The sequence below is a fragment of the Phyllobates terribilis genome, unplaced genomic scaffold, assembly GCF_046119375.1.
Source record: "Phyllobates terribilis strain yellow unplaced genomic scaffold, ASM4611937v1 Scaffold_8__6_contigs__length_399053987, whole genome shotgun sequence".
NCBI classification, from domain to species: domain Eukaryota; kingdom Metazoa; phylum Chordata; class Amphibia; order Anura; family Dendrobatidae; genus Phyllobates; species Phyllobates terribilis.
Genome location: NW_027362768.1, coordinates 328,886,804 through 328,902,705, shown reverse-complemented (window position 1 = coordinate 328,902,705; position 15,902 = coordinate 328,886,804). Strand labels below are relative to the sequence as shown.

General features: G+C 44.9%; 1 protein-coding gene across 1 annotated transcript in view; it reads left to right on the top strand.

Moving 5' to 3' along the window:
- CFAP20DC (CFAP20 domain containing) overlaps nucleotides 1-15,902 on the top strand; it is a 692,474-nt gene that overhangs the window by 666,032 nt on the left and 10,540 nt on the right. Inside the window, exon 17 of the mRNA XM_073644645.1 lies at nucleotides 660-763. Coding sequence (XP_073500746.1) covers nucleotides 660-763 — 104 coding nt within the window. The remainder of the gene's footprint in view (nucleotides 1-659; nucleotides 764-15,902) is intronic.

Here is a 15,902-nt window from a genome sequence, read left to right as displayed (position 1 = left end):
TTCAAGGCACCTCAAAACAATTTGCTCACCTCAAGTCTTTATGAATAGAGCAGCACAAACACTGCTTCATTCAAACAGTAATTGGAAATCACTTGTTCTGGCTTTTTGGGGACGTCTCCATACCCCCTAAATTCTTGTTCCACCATTATATTAAACTATACCTGTTCTAAAGGTACAGATACAGTTGAAAGTGTGACATGCCGCCTGGGCTAGCACCCCAAACCTGGGACTATCCTGCTGGTTCTGGGACAGTTGACTGGCATGGGTTTCAATGCTCGGGCTCCCTTTCAATGAGTAGTTATCACCTATCGCTGGGAAAACCTTTTTTGAAGGGTTAAAGGAGAATTTGAGTTGGCTCGTTGGAATGGAGTGCATTGACTCGTTGGGGATAAACCTATTACGGTACGTCTATGCAGAAGATTTTGAGTTCTGCATCAGTAATAGAGCACTTTGAGTCTCCCCGGTCTCAGCTGGTAGGAGAAGATGGACATTCAGCTACTGTCATAACCAGACAATACACAATATTGCAAAACCATAAGGTACATTAAAGATGAAATGGAAGAATGAGAGAGCTTGCCCGAGAAAGTAACAATAATAAATGTGCTGAAGGGATGAAACTGAAAACACTGATAGGTAACATCTTCTTTTCTGTCACCCAGGGATTGGCTAAATGCATTCAGTCCTCCCATCATCCCAACGAGCCAGAATCAGAACGTGGATCCTTTACTCAAGCTGAAAGAAACCAGACTGAGCTGTAACGAAGGTAAGAGGCCTACGCTATCCAAAAGAAAAGAATCTCAGAAATAAGCTATTTTATGAATTGAGGAACCTCAAGGATTCCTTTGGGAACTGTAGGAAATGTCAGCAGCTATATTACATACAGTGTAGCCTGCTGTAATATCGGCTAACCATATGATCGCCGCTCTCTTTCTGAAGATGGAAAATTCACTGAGAGGGCTCATAAATCTTAGCCGTATGCTCAGAGCCCAAGGGATGGAGATGTCTTAGTGATGTACTATCCACAAGACATTAGACCTCTGAAATTGGGAATCATATCAGCTATGTACAATTGTAATTGCTTATGACAGGACAATAGAAATAGAGACTGGGAATCCCGGCATGGACTTTGCGAAATTATCGTGAAAATATTATATGAAAATATATATACAGTACATATATATTGAATAATATCGTGGTTATGGCTGGGAGCTCTCCTTCGGTTTGTATTTTAATAATGTAGTCATAAGGGGTGTGAGTAAAGCCCCCATACACATTAGACCACAGTTGGCCAAACCAGCAGGATCAGATGGATGACAGTCCAATGTGTATGAGGCCTTCTGACTCTTCCCGGACAAATGGCGCTTGGCCGAGCCAAGCATTCATGTGTATGGGGTAGTGGAGAGGCGCAGCTGATGGCCAAATGAGCACTTGGCCATCAGCCATCATATGTGTATGGCCACCTTAAGGCTGAGATCCAAAATGTATTTATTTATTTTACTCACTTATATACCACCATTAATTCCACAGTGCTGTACAGACATTATCATCACTGTCCCCATTGGGGCTCACAATCTACATTCCCTATCAGTATGTGTTTGGAGTGTGGGAGGAAACAGGATAACCCGGAAGAAACCCCCGCAAACACGGGGAGAACATACAAACTCCTTGCAGATGTTGTCCTTGGTGGGATTTGAACCCAGGATCTCAGTGCTGCAAGGCTGCAGTGCTAACCACTGAGCCACCATGCCGCCCATATCAGTCAAAGTCCAAAGATAAGTTAATCACTTTCTAGTTAAAGGGAATCTGTCATCAGGTTTTTGTTACCTTGTCTGAGAGCAGGGTATTGTAGGGGCAGAGACCCTGATTCCTGTGATGTATCACTTACTAGGCCGCTTTCTGCAGTTTTGATTAAAAACTGTTTTCTCTGCTGCAGATCTAGCAGAGCTCAGAATGCAGAGCTGTGTATAACCCCGCCCACATCACTGATTGGCAGATTTCTGTGTACCCAGTGCATGAGCAGAAAGCTGCCAATCAGTAGTGGGGGCGGAGTTAGACTACCTGGGAGCAGGCCAAGTAGTCCTCTAGTGATAATTCCCTGCTGAGAAACAGTGAATTGATAAAAACTACAGTAAGTAGACCAGTAAAAACTAGAATCAGGGTCTCTGCCTCTAAATTATTCTGCTCTCAGATTGCCTAGCAAAAACCTGGTGACAGATTCCCTTTAAGCCCTTGAGAGTGTCCCACAAAAAAAACGAATGACTGATTACTGGGAGTCCATGATCACTTGATCTCCTGTTCTTCCTCACTACTTCCAGAAAGAATTGAGGGTCCAGTTATGGGACCCCCAGTGATGGAACATTTCTCATCTATCCCATTAATACCTTTAGTAGCAAACACCTTTAAAGCGGATTATTCATATAATTACTCTGACCGTTTGGGACCCCCATAATCCCAAGATCAGGGACACCCGGGAATCTCTCAGTCCTAGGAATATAAAGTTCTCTTTCTCCATTATCTAAACTAATACTTAAAGACTAACCAGTTGTTTATAAAGCCTTTGACACATCATAGTGACTGGACAAAGTTTTAATTAGTGGGGGTCCAGGTGCTGAAACCCCAACAGTTACTGAAATAAAAAGGCAGAAACGCTCAGCAGAGCTTTGTGCCCCTTTTGCTGTCATTAGCTCTCCTTGAGTAAATGGAGTTTGGCTATCCATGCTCATAGAAGTTGCCTACAGCTAACCCTGCCTCTCTGTGTAGAGCCAAGCAGCCGATCACAGCCAAAGAGTACAGTTCCCTGCCAAGTGATTTTTGACTTTTTATTTTAGCGATCGGTGGGGGAACCCAGCACCCAGACACTCACTAGTCAAAACTTTTGAAATTTCTCTGTGGTGTGTGAGATTAGAGTGTTATGATAAGAAGGCGGGGGTATCATGCGACACTATGCGGAGCCTGCCTCTAAGATGGTGTAGCCAAGCCACTCATTCTCAACGCTACCCTAAACTGTGAAATAAATGGGGATGAAGTCTAGTGGCACTGGCTAATATTAGGGGTTGCTCCCCAAATGGACAAGGGAGAAGTTCTGTAAAACTCAGTCTACTTCATCTTGAGGGTGCAGTGAGACAGCCGTATAAATCGGACGGAGATCGGAACGCAATACTCGGACTGGCCGCGACTCTTCTGACCCGAGCTGCATGGAAATACATGAAGCTGTCACACTCGGGTTGCGAAATCCGCCAGCCAGTCCGAGCATTGTGTTCCGATCTCCATCTGATTTATATGACCATCTGACTGCGCCCGAACGGTTAGATCTTCTGACGGGATAGAGCCACAGGTATATCGCCCAATACGATGAGTTAACCAGTGAAAGAGCTTTCGTAGGAACACCTTTTCCCAATTATAGGTCTTTATAAACAGTCCAGTAATCGCGATTGTTTGTTGGGTGCGATAATTTTTATGCATGCTTAAAAATTATCATTATCGGCAGCACATGGCCCCATGTAAGAGGTGATGTGCTACCAATGACATCATACTGGGAAAAGAAGGCTTCTATTAGTTCACCACCGCTCCACTCGTCCTCTATGGGACTGCCAAGAAAAGCCAAGAGCTGTTCTCAGCTATCCCCAGCAGTCCCATAAAGAATGATTGGACCAGAGGTGTGCTTGTCTGGCCAGCGCTCAATTCACATGGGGCTCTGAACGACCTTGTTGTCAGGATTGGGATAGGTGATAACTTCTAACAATCGAAATAACCATTTATTAAATAGAGCACGAACAAGAACATCCCGCTTCACATCCCTATGAAGTGTCAAAAGTTTCATAAAACAAGTCTTCCTCTTTAAACGCTTCTTCAGGTCTGAGTCATCTCCTCTTTATAGAGTGAATATATTCGCGATTATGACTGCCGTTCAAGGGCCCCATTTGCATATCACTTGCGTTTACAGCCATTTCTGTGATAAACAATGATCAGGGTTGAATGATAAAAGCACCATACATTCACCTTCCTTCGTGTTTAATGTGTGTTGAAATGCCCAATTGCGGAAACAAAAGGTATTCCACTGAGTTATTATGATTTATCGACCTTTAAATGCCATCTATTCCGATGTTATTCAGTTATTTCCCATTGCCAGAGCAGCTTCTATAGCGTACACATAAGGTAATAGCAAGCAATGATTTAACAGTCAATATTACAACAGTCTTCACTCTTCACCAGATTTAAAAGGCCATGTAGACCCTTATATATAATACAAGCAAATGTAGCTGTGACATTTTTAAAAGGTTAATTTAAAGTAGCTAGATCTACGCCACGCCACATTTTAAGCAATCCTCCTGAATAAGTAGCTCCTAGATGCAAGCTAAACACTTATTGATTTACATTGTGATATGATGTCGTAGTCAGAGATTATTAATAAGTTATTAAAGAACCGTTCACACTAGAAATAACCTTCAAAGCTGGATCTCTAAGTTGTGCTCAACTATTCAGGCCAGAGGCATAGACAGAAATCAAAGGGTCTAGGAGAAAAATTTTGTATGGGTCCTGAAAAGTTCCAAGGTCTACTTTTCTAAAGTCAGGGGCTGTATACACAATTGATAGCTGGTTTGGCCAGTGACTCTCTCTCCTGAATCCTCCATACATAGGAGTGCAAAGCTCTCGTGTCCTCAGTGAGAGAGCTGCTGCCAGACATCTCTGGTGGAAGCTGATCTTGACGAGAACAAAAGGATCGAGATTCCGAAATTGGACATTGCGGATCCTTTTCTCTTCCAACATCATCTTGGGAGAGTCAGGAGGTCACTATGTAAATTAGATTGTTGGCCAAGACCACCGCGATCCAGTGACTCATCTCACATTAGTCTAATGTGTATGGAGGTCATTAGACAAAATCTAGCTGGAGACAAATGCTGTTGGAATGTGCAAGTGGTGGAGCTCTGTTTCCCTTGAACTTATTGGTACGTTGAAAAATGTCCGTATAGTGTGGTCCTTCTAGTGTTTGCTAAAAGATAATCATCTGACTCTTTAACAGGAGGATCCAGGAGCCATAATAATTCCACATTCTGCCTTTATGTAATACTTTCCAACTTTCACAAATGTTTTTCTGGGAGTTTTGCGCACCACGGAAAGTTTTTATCCCATAACCACACCTTGTTTTAGGCTATAACTCTTCCACTCCCTTTCACGCCTCTTCCATGCCCATTGAATATGTGTATGGAATCTAAGGCTCAATTATGAAATGGAGCATCCAGGTGTCAGTTGTAGGAAACTCTTCGGAAAAGGTTTCGAGAGGCTTCAGCATGCACAGGGCAGAATCACACATGCTGAGTTTTCTAATTGCTCACCACGGAAAGTTTTTCTCCGATGACAATACCTTGTTTTAGGCCATACCTCTTCCACTCCCTTCCACACTTCCATGCCCCCTGAATGTGTGTTTGGACTCCAAGACTAAATCATGAATTGGAACATCAGGATGTCAAGCATAAGAAACCTTTCAGAAATGCTGCATCTGAGAGGTTTTGAGAGGCTTCAGCATGCACAGGAGAGATTCGTCAACTCAATCAGGAGTTCGGGAGTTCGGGAGGTCTCCCTTTTTTTCAAAAACTTAATGGACATTTTGTGTGGGTTGGCAAGTGTGCTCTATGGCACAGCAGGACCATAACTGGGGTCAACTCTGTTGATCATTAGAGGGATGTATGACGTTACACAGAGTCTTGTAAGTACAGGCTGAAAAAGGGACCTGGTTTGAGCCAAAACATTGCATGAACTTTGTGAAATTTTTTTGATTTCAAGTCTGTATTAAATAACAATATAAAAATGTTCCAATGAGAAGGTAACGTATAGTTATGTTCACATTGCTTCTAAGTGATCTGAACTCTGTCGATGTGTTCTTACGACTACATTTTCCATTTATAGTGAGATTCCGCAGCTGTACCTGTCCCGAGACTCTCACTTATGTAATTGGGAAAGTTATGACTTTCTAGATTGAAGGGTTATTGCCAATAAAATCAAGGACCATCAGGTTCTAGGATCATCACTTGACCTTACTCTTCCCCCTACAAATGATATGCTACTACTAGCTGGCAGCTGTGCCAGTGAAGAATCACCATGCCCCTGGCATACATGAGTTATGTTGTCGTTCTCTGTCTGATCTTATTGGCAGTTAATATTGCTGTCAATAAAATATCGCCTGGGAAGTAATTGTTGTTCTCCGTTCTTGAGTCCACCTGTGTTCCCGTTATTAGTTCTGAGATTTCATCTTGCTCAGTTGATGTAATACCCAGCATTGACAAGATGAGCTCAAAGTATCATTGTAATAAACACGGAGAACACATGTCCAAGCGATTACAACACATGTGGAAACCGCGGATGGAGAATAGTTCTGTGTTGGCAATATGAACTGAAAGGAAACAGAAAATGTGAGTTTCATAAAAGTATATATGTCAAGAGGATATTGCAACGTATGCCTGTATCAGAAGGCTCCGACGTATGCCTCTCTATGGATATATAGGCTCCCATTTTAAAATAAGTACACTCTTTAGGCATCTGTGAGGTTAATTTGGAAGTATAGATTTTTTTTTTTTATGTGTCAGGAGTACATATGCCAACTATACACTATGGACGCAGTGTGAACAGAGCCCTTAACGGATTTTCTGGGGTCATTTGTAGATTATTTTTTTAAAAATTTGGAAAATTTTAATAGAAGAGCTATTAGGTCCTTTTTTAATCGGGGGGGAGTTGGGGAACGGAGGATTTTTTGTGGGTCGCTGTAATACACCTGCCTATTTTTCACTTCTATGAGGCAGCAAAAATTTCAAGGAATTTTGGTAGTCAATTTTAGCCCGTGGAGAAGTAACCATATGTGGCCAAAAGTAGTAAAATAAGTCATCACCATTGAAACCATTTTTGGGGCATTGTTTATACGTCATTATTTACACACTAGAAGGACTCACAACTTGCGATAAAAGCGAAATTTTGAAAACACTTTCTAGTGGCACTCAGTATGGGGAAACCAGAGGTTGGTAATAAGGGCAAAGTTTATGCAGGCACGTTCTGACTGGCACTGGTTATGTTGGATGCCATTGCTAATGTGAGAATTAACGAACTGACTCTGTTTTTGCTATTGATGTGTATTATGGGGGCATGAAGTCAACATCTGAACGTGGATCCTCTCCTCAGAGTTTGACAACTATGTTAACTAAGCCAACTTTGTCAACTATGACATTTGTAAGTTGACCAAACCCACCAATTTTGGCATTATTTAATGTTTATGAGGGCTTCCCGAATGCACCAACATATTATGTCGGGTGGAAATAAGGATTGGACTTCAGTCGCCCAATCCTTTTGTTCAGTGGGTAGATAAGCTTCTGCCAGATGATTTTGGCAGTGGATTTTTTATGGAGAACAAAGAAACACTCAACCGAGCGAATCGTTCCTGAGTATTGGCGATTTAGGAGAGGTAGCTGTCAGCTATTTCTATCTTTCAGCTCTCTAATGTGCATGTCCAGTCTGACAGGTGTGTCAGTGCCTCTGTGACACCTCTACTCGAAAGCCCTTTTTCTTTACCCTGGGAGATGGGGGTGACTAGCCCAGGGGATGGGGGATGACTCGGTTACCCGGGCCTTTAGCCTTAAGGAGGTCGCGGTGGTCGGCTCCCGGGCCCATACTCTGGGGTCACTCTTTAAAAAGGCGTTGATAGATGTCTAGTTTATAAAAGTTCGTGACGCCACCTATGGTTTCTGATGATATTCACCAGCGCTGCGCAGTCCACTGAGGCCGGTGATAAGGCAGCTAGATGATATGGCTCCCCACAGGTGGAGCTGGGCCTCAGGGCAGTATAAGAACGGGGATGCAGGACAAGGAGACTCAGCCGAGTCGGAGCAAGAACAGGGACGGACACAAAAGTCACTTCAGTACCTTTTACTGATGGAAATTCAGGCACTCCCCGGAGCACTGTAGGGTGAAGGGTGTATGTCCGGATCCTCTCCAATGAGCAGGTTTTGGGCCTCCTGGTTCTTGCTGCTGCCTAATAAGTTTCTGACCTGCCTGGAGCTAGGCCTAACTTTGTCTCTGTCCTGCGCTGGCTGACCTTGTGGTAGGGCCTTCTCTTGGAGTGCACGCTCCCGACCTACGGGGCCTATGTGTCTCCTGGCTCTGGTACGTATCAACACTTTAGCGATCCTGGGACTTGTAGTTCTCCAGGGATTCCGGTTTATCTTACTGGGTCATGGAGATCCCGGCAAGCTTCGGACCCGGTGTCCGGTAACTGCTTCTTCGGGGTGAGCTAATTAAGCTCCTCTGCCCCCTATGAGCTAACTCTCTACTCCTTCGCCTTTGGCCTACTCGGACCCTCAATAGGCTACTCACACTAACGGCACCGATCTTATGGCGCCGGCACACCTAAAGCTCACCTCACTGAGCTGCTCCGAGTCTCGATCTGGATAAGCTCCACTGCAGGATAGCAATTGCAGGAGCTGAACAGGCTTTTGTCCTCTGAGGTAACTCCTCTCAGGCTGTACTGGACTCACTGCTATACCAGAATAGATTGACTGCTCACACAGACTGTAGTCTCAAGACTGCTGCCTGGCTCCACCTTCCCTTTTATATCTCCCTAACGGGCTCCCTCTGGTGGTCTGAGGTGGAAGGTGGAGATGTGTGAATGTGGAGGAATCCTTCTTGTGGAGGAATCCTTCAATACACCCTTCTAGGATTTGTGATACCAAGCACAGCTGGGCTTCACAGGGGACTCGGAGTCGGGTCCTGGTGATTGAGAGATGGGGTGCAGCCATGGCCCGGACCCGCTCCGTGCTCAGGGCCATCACATTAAAAGAAGGATGGTCCGGGCTTATCCGGGTTGAGTGGCTGATTTCGACTACGCCACCTGTGGCACCTGGTGAAGGCCACCAGCGCTGCCGCAGTCCGCTGAGGCCTGGTGTTAGGGCAGCCGGCGTTGTTACTACTCCCCACAGGCGCAGCAAGGCCTCAGGGCAGAGGGACAGGACGGAGGGTGTAGTAGTCCAGGAAGTCTGGTACTGCGTAGCGCGGTGTAGTGCAGAATAAAGAGTCCGGAGGCCATAGGGGTGAACTTCCAAGGCTTTACTCACAAAAGAGATGGCAGTAGGAAGGCTACTTCCTGCTCCTCACGGGGTTCTGCGGTCACCAGAGACGAAGGGGGTCCGACAACCTCCAAGTAAGTCCAGTGTTAGATCAGGACCCTGCACCAGAGTGTTCCTAGACTTCAGACCGGGTCCTTTCCTGTCTGTGTGTGTGTAAATAGGCCGGGTCTCCCTCTGAACTCCTCTCAGAAAAAGGGCACGGGTGGCAGCTCCGCTCCTTCCGATACCTGGTGGGATCCTCAGGGCCTACCGGGCTTTCCCGACCAGGACATAGAGTAGCAAGGTCGGGTGTCGGGGGCCGGTACCCCTCTTGCAGCCGGACTCCCTCTGAGTATATCAGGTGGCGAGGACAGGTGGCATATACAGCTCCGTCTGCATCCTCCCTGGGATCCATTTGCTATGGAGCTACACTCTTGAGCTCCGGGCCTTCTTGGTCATGGTCCTTGACCGGGCTGAGACATTCATTATCTGCAACCTGCCCCTCGACCCAAGGCCAGGGTACGAGGGCTGCGTCTCCCTCCGCTGCAGGTCCACACAGGATCCACTTTCAGCGTGGGGTATCACAATACCAGAGACTTCTAACAAGGACCAACAACCAAGATGGCTGTGTATTAAATATGAAATTTAAAGTGTCACTAAAATGTGAGTCCTCCACCCTCACCAACTAAATTGGTTCCCCTATCTCTTGGTACCCCAGTCTCCCTGCAACCAGGAGGGCAGCACCTAGTGCATTCTAGCCCCCTCTGGTGAGAGAAGTGTGGTGTTGGATGTGAAGGAAGGGTCCTGAGCATCGCACTGTTCTTACCTCAGAGGAGGAACACTACACTCCACTAGAGAAGTGCAGCATCCCTGTGGCGGTTGAACCCTCAGGGGCGCCACACCTCCCCTTCCTCCTTCTGCTTTTGTCACAAGGAGGCGCCAGGCCCTAGCTGCTGGTGATGCATAGCAACAGTTCTAGTTTTGTGTTCTCTGGGAATTGTAATCCCATCCATACTGGGAGACATAGAGCTAACTGCTGTATAGTTGGGCGGGGCTGCAAGCTATTTAAGCTTCTGAAATCCTGCTGTCTATTGCCAGCTATAATCTGACTTGCTTCTGTGTAACGTGTGCCTTGCTATTCTGCCAGTGGACATTCCTGATTTTTGACCTCGGTTTGCTTTTTGACTATACTCCTTCTTTATGATTTTGTCCCTACACCGACCTAATTATTCTGACCCATCTACCTGACTATTCTCTTGCCTCTGGTTCACTCCTCTGGATAGCAGCTCTTCCGTGGAAGCAATCCAGTGGACCCCGTTTTAAGTCCAGATCTCTATACAAGGGTTAAAGGGTGAAGGCCGGTGTTCCTCTACCAGACGGAGTGGCTTGTGCCTAGTCTGTCCAATGTAGCCATTTTGAGCCTGCGGCCTCTGACAGATATAACATTCAGCTTATGACTTTTTTTGCCTATGGTTTAGCTGTTTGAACAGCTGAACTGTTTTGTCAGGTTGGCAGAGCAGTGAGAGGAAACCCCATCCTTTCCTACAGCCCTCCTAGAAGGTCAGTGTTTACTCCCATTGCTGCACCGACATGACCAGAATCGTGAGCATCAACTGGAAACCAGCGGGTCTGTGAGTCTGGTGTCTCTAAGGTCGTCTAGTAATGGATACTCTGAGTTTTCTCATGAATAATATTTTGCATTCTGATCTCATTTATTAACGTTTCATAATTTGAATATATCAATAAAATAATTAAAACAAAATGCATTATTAATTCCAAACTGACTCAAGAGATACAAAACTCATTACTTGGCTAATTACAGATCTAAATAAAATATCTTAGAACATTTATTGTTTGTCTGAACATTTTCATCTTCTTTTGGAATAGCGTACAGAAGGTTAACGCTAAAATAACCTTCACTATACAGTATGACAGGCGTATGTTACTGTGGCTGCTTTCACACCAAATAAAGTTGTGCACTTCATCTTTAACCCCTTCGTCCCGAAGCTTGTTTTTGCCTTCGTGACCGGGCCAATTTTTTGGAATTCTGACCACTGTCACTTTATGAGATAATTACTCTGGAACGCTTCAACGGTGATTCTGAGACTGTTTTTTCATGGCATATTATACTTCTTGATAGTGGTAAAATTTATTTGATATGACTTACGTTTATTTGTGAAAAAAATCGGAAAATTTGGCGAAAATTTTGAAAATTTTGCAAGTTTCAAAATTTTAATGTTTATGCCCTTAAATCAGAGAGATATGTCACACAAAATAGCTAATAAATAACATTTCCCACATGTCTACTTTACATCAGCACAATTTTGGAACCAAAATTTTTTTTTGTTAAGAAGTTCTAAGAGTTAAAAGTTGACCAGCGATTTCTCATTTTTCCAACAAAATTTACAAAACCATTTTTTTTTAGGGACCATATCACATTTGAAGAGACTTTGAGGGGCCTTCATGAGAGAAAATACCAAAAAGTGACACCATTCTAAAAACTGCACCCCTCAAGGTGCTCAAAACCACATTCAAGAGGTTTATTAACCCTTCAGGTGCTTCACAGGAATTTTTGGAATGTGGAAGGAAAAAATAAACATTTAACTTTTTTTTGCAAAAATGTTACTTTAGACCAGGGGTCTCAAACACGCGGCCCGCAGGCACATAGACCCCATAACGATCGCGGCTCTCTCCAGCAGCTGCCAACATCAGCGCTGTAATGCAGTGTATTGCTGCGCAGAGACCGGCTCTCTGCACAGCAATACCAGTGTCAGCCGCCGGCCTATCAGAGGCCAGCAGCTGACATCTTTTTTTTTTTTTCTGTCATGTCTATGTGAAATACCTGGGGAGGGAACCTGTGCACAGTATATGGGGGGGGGGAGGGAACCTGTGCACAGTATATGGGGGGGGAGGAAACCTGTGCACAGTATATGGGGGGGGGAGGGAACCTGTGCACAGTATATGGGGGGGGAGGGAACCTGTGCACAGTATATGGGGGGGGAACCTGTGCACAGTATATGTTGGGGGGGTGACCTGTGCACAGTATATGGGGGGGGAACCTGTGCACAGTATATGTTTGGGGGGTGACCTGTGCACAGTATATGGGGGGGGGAATCTGTGCACAGTATATGGGGGGGTGACCTGTGCACAGTGTATGGGGGGGTGACCTGTGCACAGTATATGGGGGGGGTGACCTGTGCGCAGTATATGGGGGGGTGACCTGTGCGCAGTATATGGGGGGGTGACCTGTGCACAGTATATGGGGGGGTGACCTGTGCACAGTATATGGGGGGGTGACCTGTGTGCAGTATATGGGGGGGTGACCTGTGCGCAGTATATGGGGGGGTGACCTGTGCGCAGTATATGGGGAGGTGACCTGTGTGCAGTATATGGGGGTGACCTGTGCGCAGTATATGGGGGGGTGACCTGTGAGTAGTATATGGGGGGGTGACCTGTGCGCAGTATATGGGGGGGGTGACCTGTGCGCAGTATGGGGGGTGGACCTGGATGGGGGACGTGTCTGCAATATGGCACCCTGGATGGAGGACGTGTCTGCAATATGGGGACCTGGATGGGGGACGTGTCTGCAATATGGGGACCTGGATGGGGGACGTGTCTGCAATATGGGGACCTGGATGGGGGACGTGTCTGCAATATGGGGACCTGGATGGGGGACATGTCTGCAATATGGGGACCTGGATGGGGGACGTGTCTGCAATATGGGGACCTGGATGGGGGACGTGTCTGCAATATGGGGACCTGGATGGGGGACGTGTCTGCCATATGGGGACCTGGATGGGGGACGTGTCTGCAATATGGGGACCTGGATGGGAGACGTGTCTGCAATATGGGGACCTGGATGGGGGACATGTCTGCAATATGGGGACCTGTTCAAAAGGTGTATAGAAAAAAAAATGGTATCCCTAAAAATGTCACTTTGTCCTGCAAATAATGCGGCCCCCCAAATTAAATGTTTTTTCGTGTGCGGCCCATATACCCAGCTGAGTTTGAGACCCCTGCTTTAGACCCATTTTTTTTACTTTCACAAAAGTAACAGGAGAAAATGGACCCCAAAGTTTGTTGTGCAGTTTCTCTTGAGCACGCCAATACCCAATATGCGGGCGAAAACCACTGTTTGGGCGTACGGCAGGGTTCGGAAGGGAATGAGCGCCATTTAACTTTTTGAATGTAAAATTTGCTGGTATAATTTAACGGACGCCATGTCGTGTTTGGAGAGCCGCTGATGTGCGTAAACAGTGGAAACCCCCCACAAGTGACATCATTTTGGAAACTAGACCCCTCAGGGAACTTATCTAGATGTGTGGTGAGCACTTTGAACCCCCAGGTGCTTCACAGAAGTTTACAACATTAAAGATAAAAAAAAACTAATTTTTCCCACAAGAATGTTTTTTAGCACAGAATTTTGCATTTTCACAAGGGTAACAGGAGAAAATGGACCCCATAATTTTTGTGCAATTTCCCTTGAGTATGCTGATACCCTGAGATCAAAAACTACTTTTGAGGCATAGTGCAAAGCTCAGAAGGGAAGAAGCACCATATTGGAGTTCAGATTTTGTTGGACTGGTTTGAGGGTGCCATGTCACATTGGTAGAGCCCCTGAGGTGCCAGATCAGCTGATCCCCCCCCATAAGTGAGCTCGTTTTACAAACTACACCTCTCAAAGAATTCATCTAGGGGTGCAGTGATCATATTGACAACACAGGTGTGTCACATAATTTTATACCATTGGGCAGTGAAGAAAAAATAATTTCATTTTTAGCACGAAAATTTTGTTTTAGCCCCAGATTTTACATTTTCACACTGGCAAATGGGTAAAAATGGCACCAAAATGTGTCCCACAATTTCTGCTGAATGTAAAAATACCCCATATGTGACTGTACAGTACTGCTTAGCCACAGGGGGAGACTCGAGAGGGGCGGAGCGCTTTTTGCCTCCTGGAGCGCAGATTTTCCTAGAATAGTTTGTGGACTCTTTATACAGAGACCCTATGTGCTAGAACAGCAGAATCCCCCTCAAGTGACCCCATTTTGGAAATTATAACCCTTTGTGAATTTATCGACAGGTGTAGTGACAATTTTGACTCCATGTTTGTTTTCCAGAAACAAGCAGCAGTGGATGTTGCTAAGTGAAGATTGTAAACTGCCACTGTAGTGACCAGTACGCTGTAGTGACCAGTACATTGTAGTGATCAGTACATTATGCCCAGCTTGTTCTTCTGGAGACATGCACCCATAAATTAGGCAGGCTCTCATTGCTACAGGAATGCCAAACATGTGGACGTTAACTGTGGTTTAGACACACACTGGAGTGCAGAATGGAGTGGGACATTTGCGCAGAATTCACTGGATTTCTTTTGGAGGGCTAGGAGCCATTTAGTTTTTCCAGAGCCTTTGTGCTACTAGTAATGTGGAAGCCCCTATATTATTGTTAACAGAAGACAGACCTGAGTGGGGGCTTTTTTTGTTAATGGAGTTGAAGCTTTTATTGGGAACATTTTACATAACATTTTGGATCACGTTTTTCCTGCGCTCTACGCTGAGCACTTATATCGGGGTTTCCATCTAAATCTCTGAGTGATGTGATTTAGATGAAATCCCCAAGGGATCCATTCACTATAATGAGGCAGCAGAGTTAATCTGGACTCCGTCTGGCCTTTGTTCAGCGTCATCCTTCTTTTTACAAGTGCACAGAACTGTGGCCGACGGCACTTTTATGCACGCCTAATAAAAAGACGGACACTGTGGTATCATAGACCATACGGCGTCCACAGTGCCTCCATCTGCCTCATTACAGGGAATCTTCCACTGGGGGTCCTGTCTGAATCACATATTTCAGAGATTTACACGGAAACCCCGGTGTAAGCGCTCACCGCTGAGCGCCAGATAAATGTGAGCCGAGCCTTACTGCAATCTTTGGGAGGCACAAAAAACCAATCAACAGCATGTGAAGAATTGGTTTTATATATTTTTTATGCCTTTCCTCGTGCGGTATAAGTGATTAGACGACTTTATTCTTCGGGTCGGTGCGATTACAGCGATACCAGATTTATATCGGGTTTTTATAATTGGCTGCTGTCTCACACTAAAAGACGCCTTTTATTGTAAAAACAAGTTTTTGCATTGCCATATTTTCAGAGCTATAATTTTTCTATATTTTGGCCGACAGAGTGATATAAGGGCTTGTTTTTTGCGGAATGAGTTGACGTATTTATTGATACCATTTTTGGGCACATGACATTTTTTGATCATTTTCTATTCCGTTTGTTGGGAGGCAGAATGAACAAAATCCAGCAATTCAGGAATTGTTTTTTGGGGATTTTTTTATGCCGTTCCACGTGTGGTAAAATTGATAAGGCAGATTTATTCTTCGGGTTGGTGCGATTACCTTGGTACCACATTTATATCTTTTTTATGTTTTGGCGCTTTTACACAATAAAAACTGTTTCATAGAAAAAATAATTATTTTGGCATCGCTTTATTCTGAGAGCTTTTTCTGCTGAAGAAGCTGTATGGTGGCTTGTTTTTTGCGGGACAAGATGACATTTTCAGTGGTACCATATTTTTTTACAGGCGTCTTTTTTATCGCGTTTTATTCCACTTCTTGTTTGGCAGTATGATGATAAAGCATCGTTTTTTCTGTTGTTTTTTACTTTTTTTTTACGGTGTTCACTGAAGGTGTTAACTAGTGGGACAGTTTTATAGGTGGGGTTGTTCTGGACGCGGCGATACCAAATATGTGTACTTTTATTGTTTTGTTTTTTTTTACACAGATAAATATATTTATTAGATTCATTTTTAT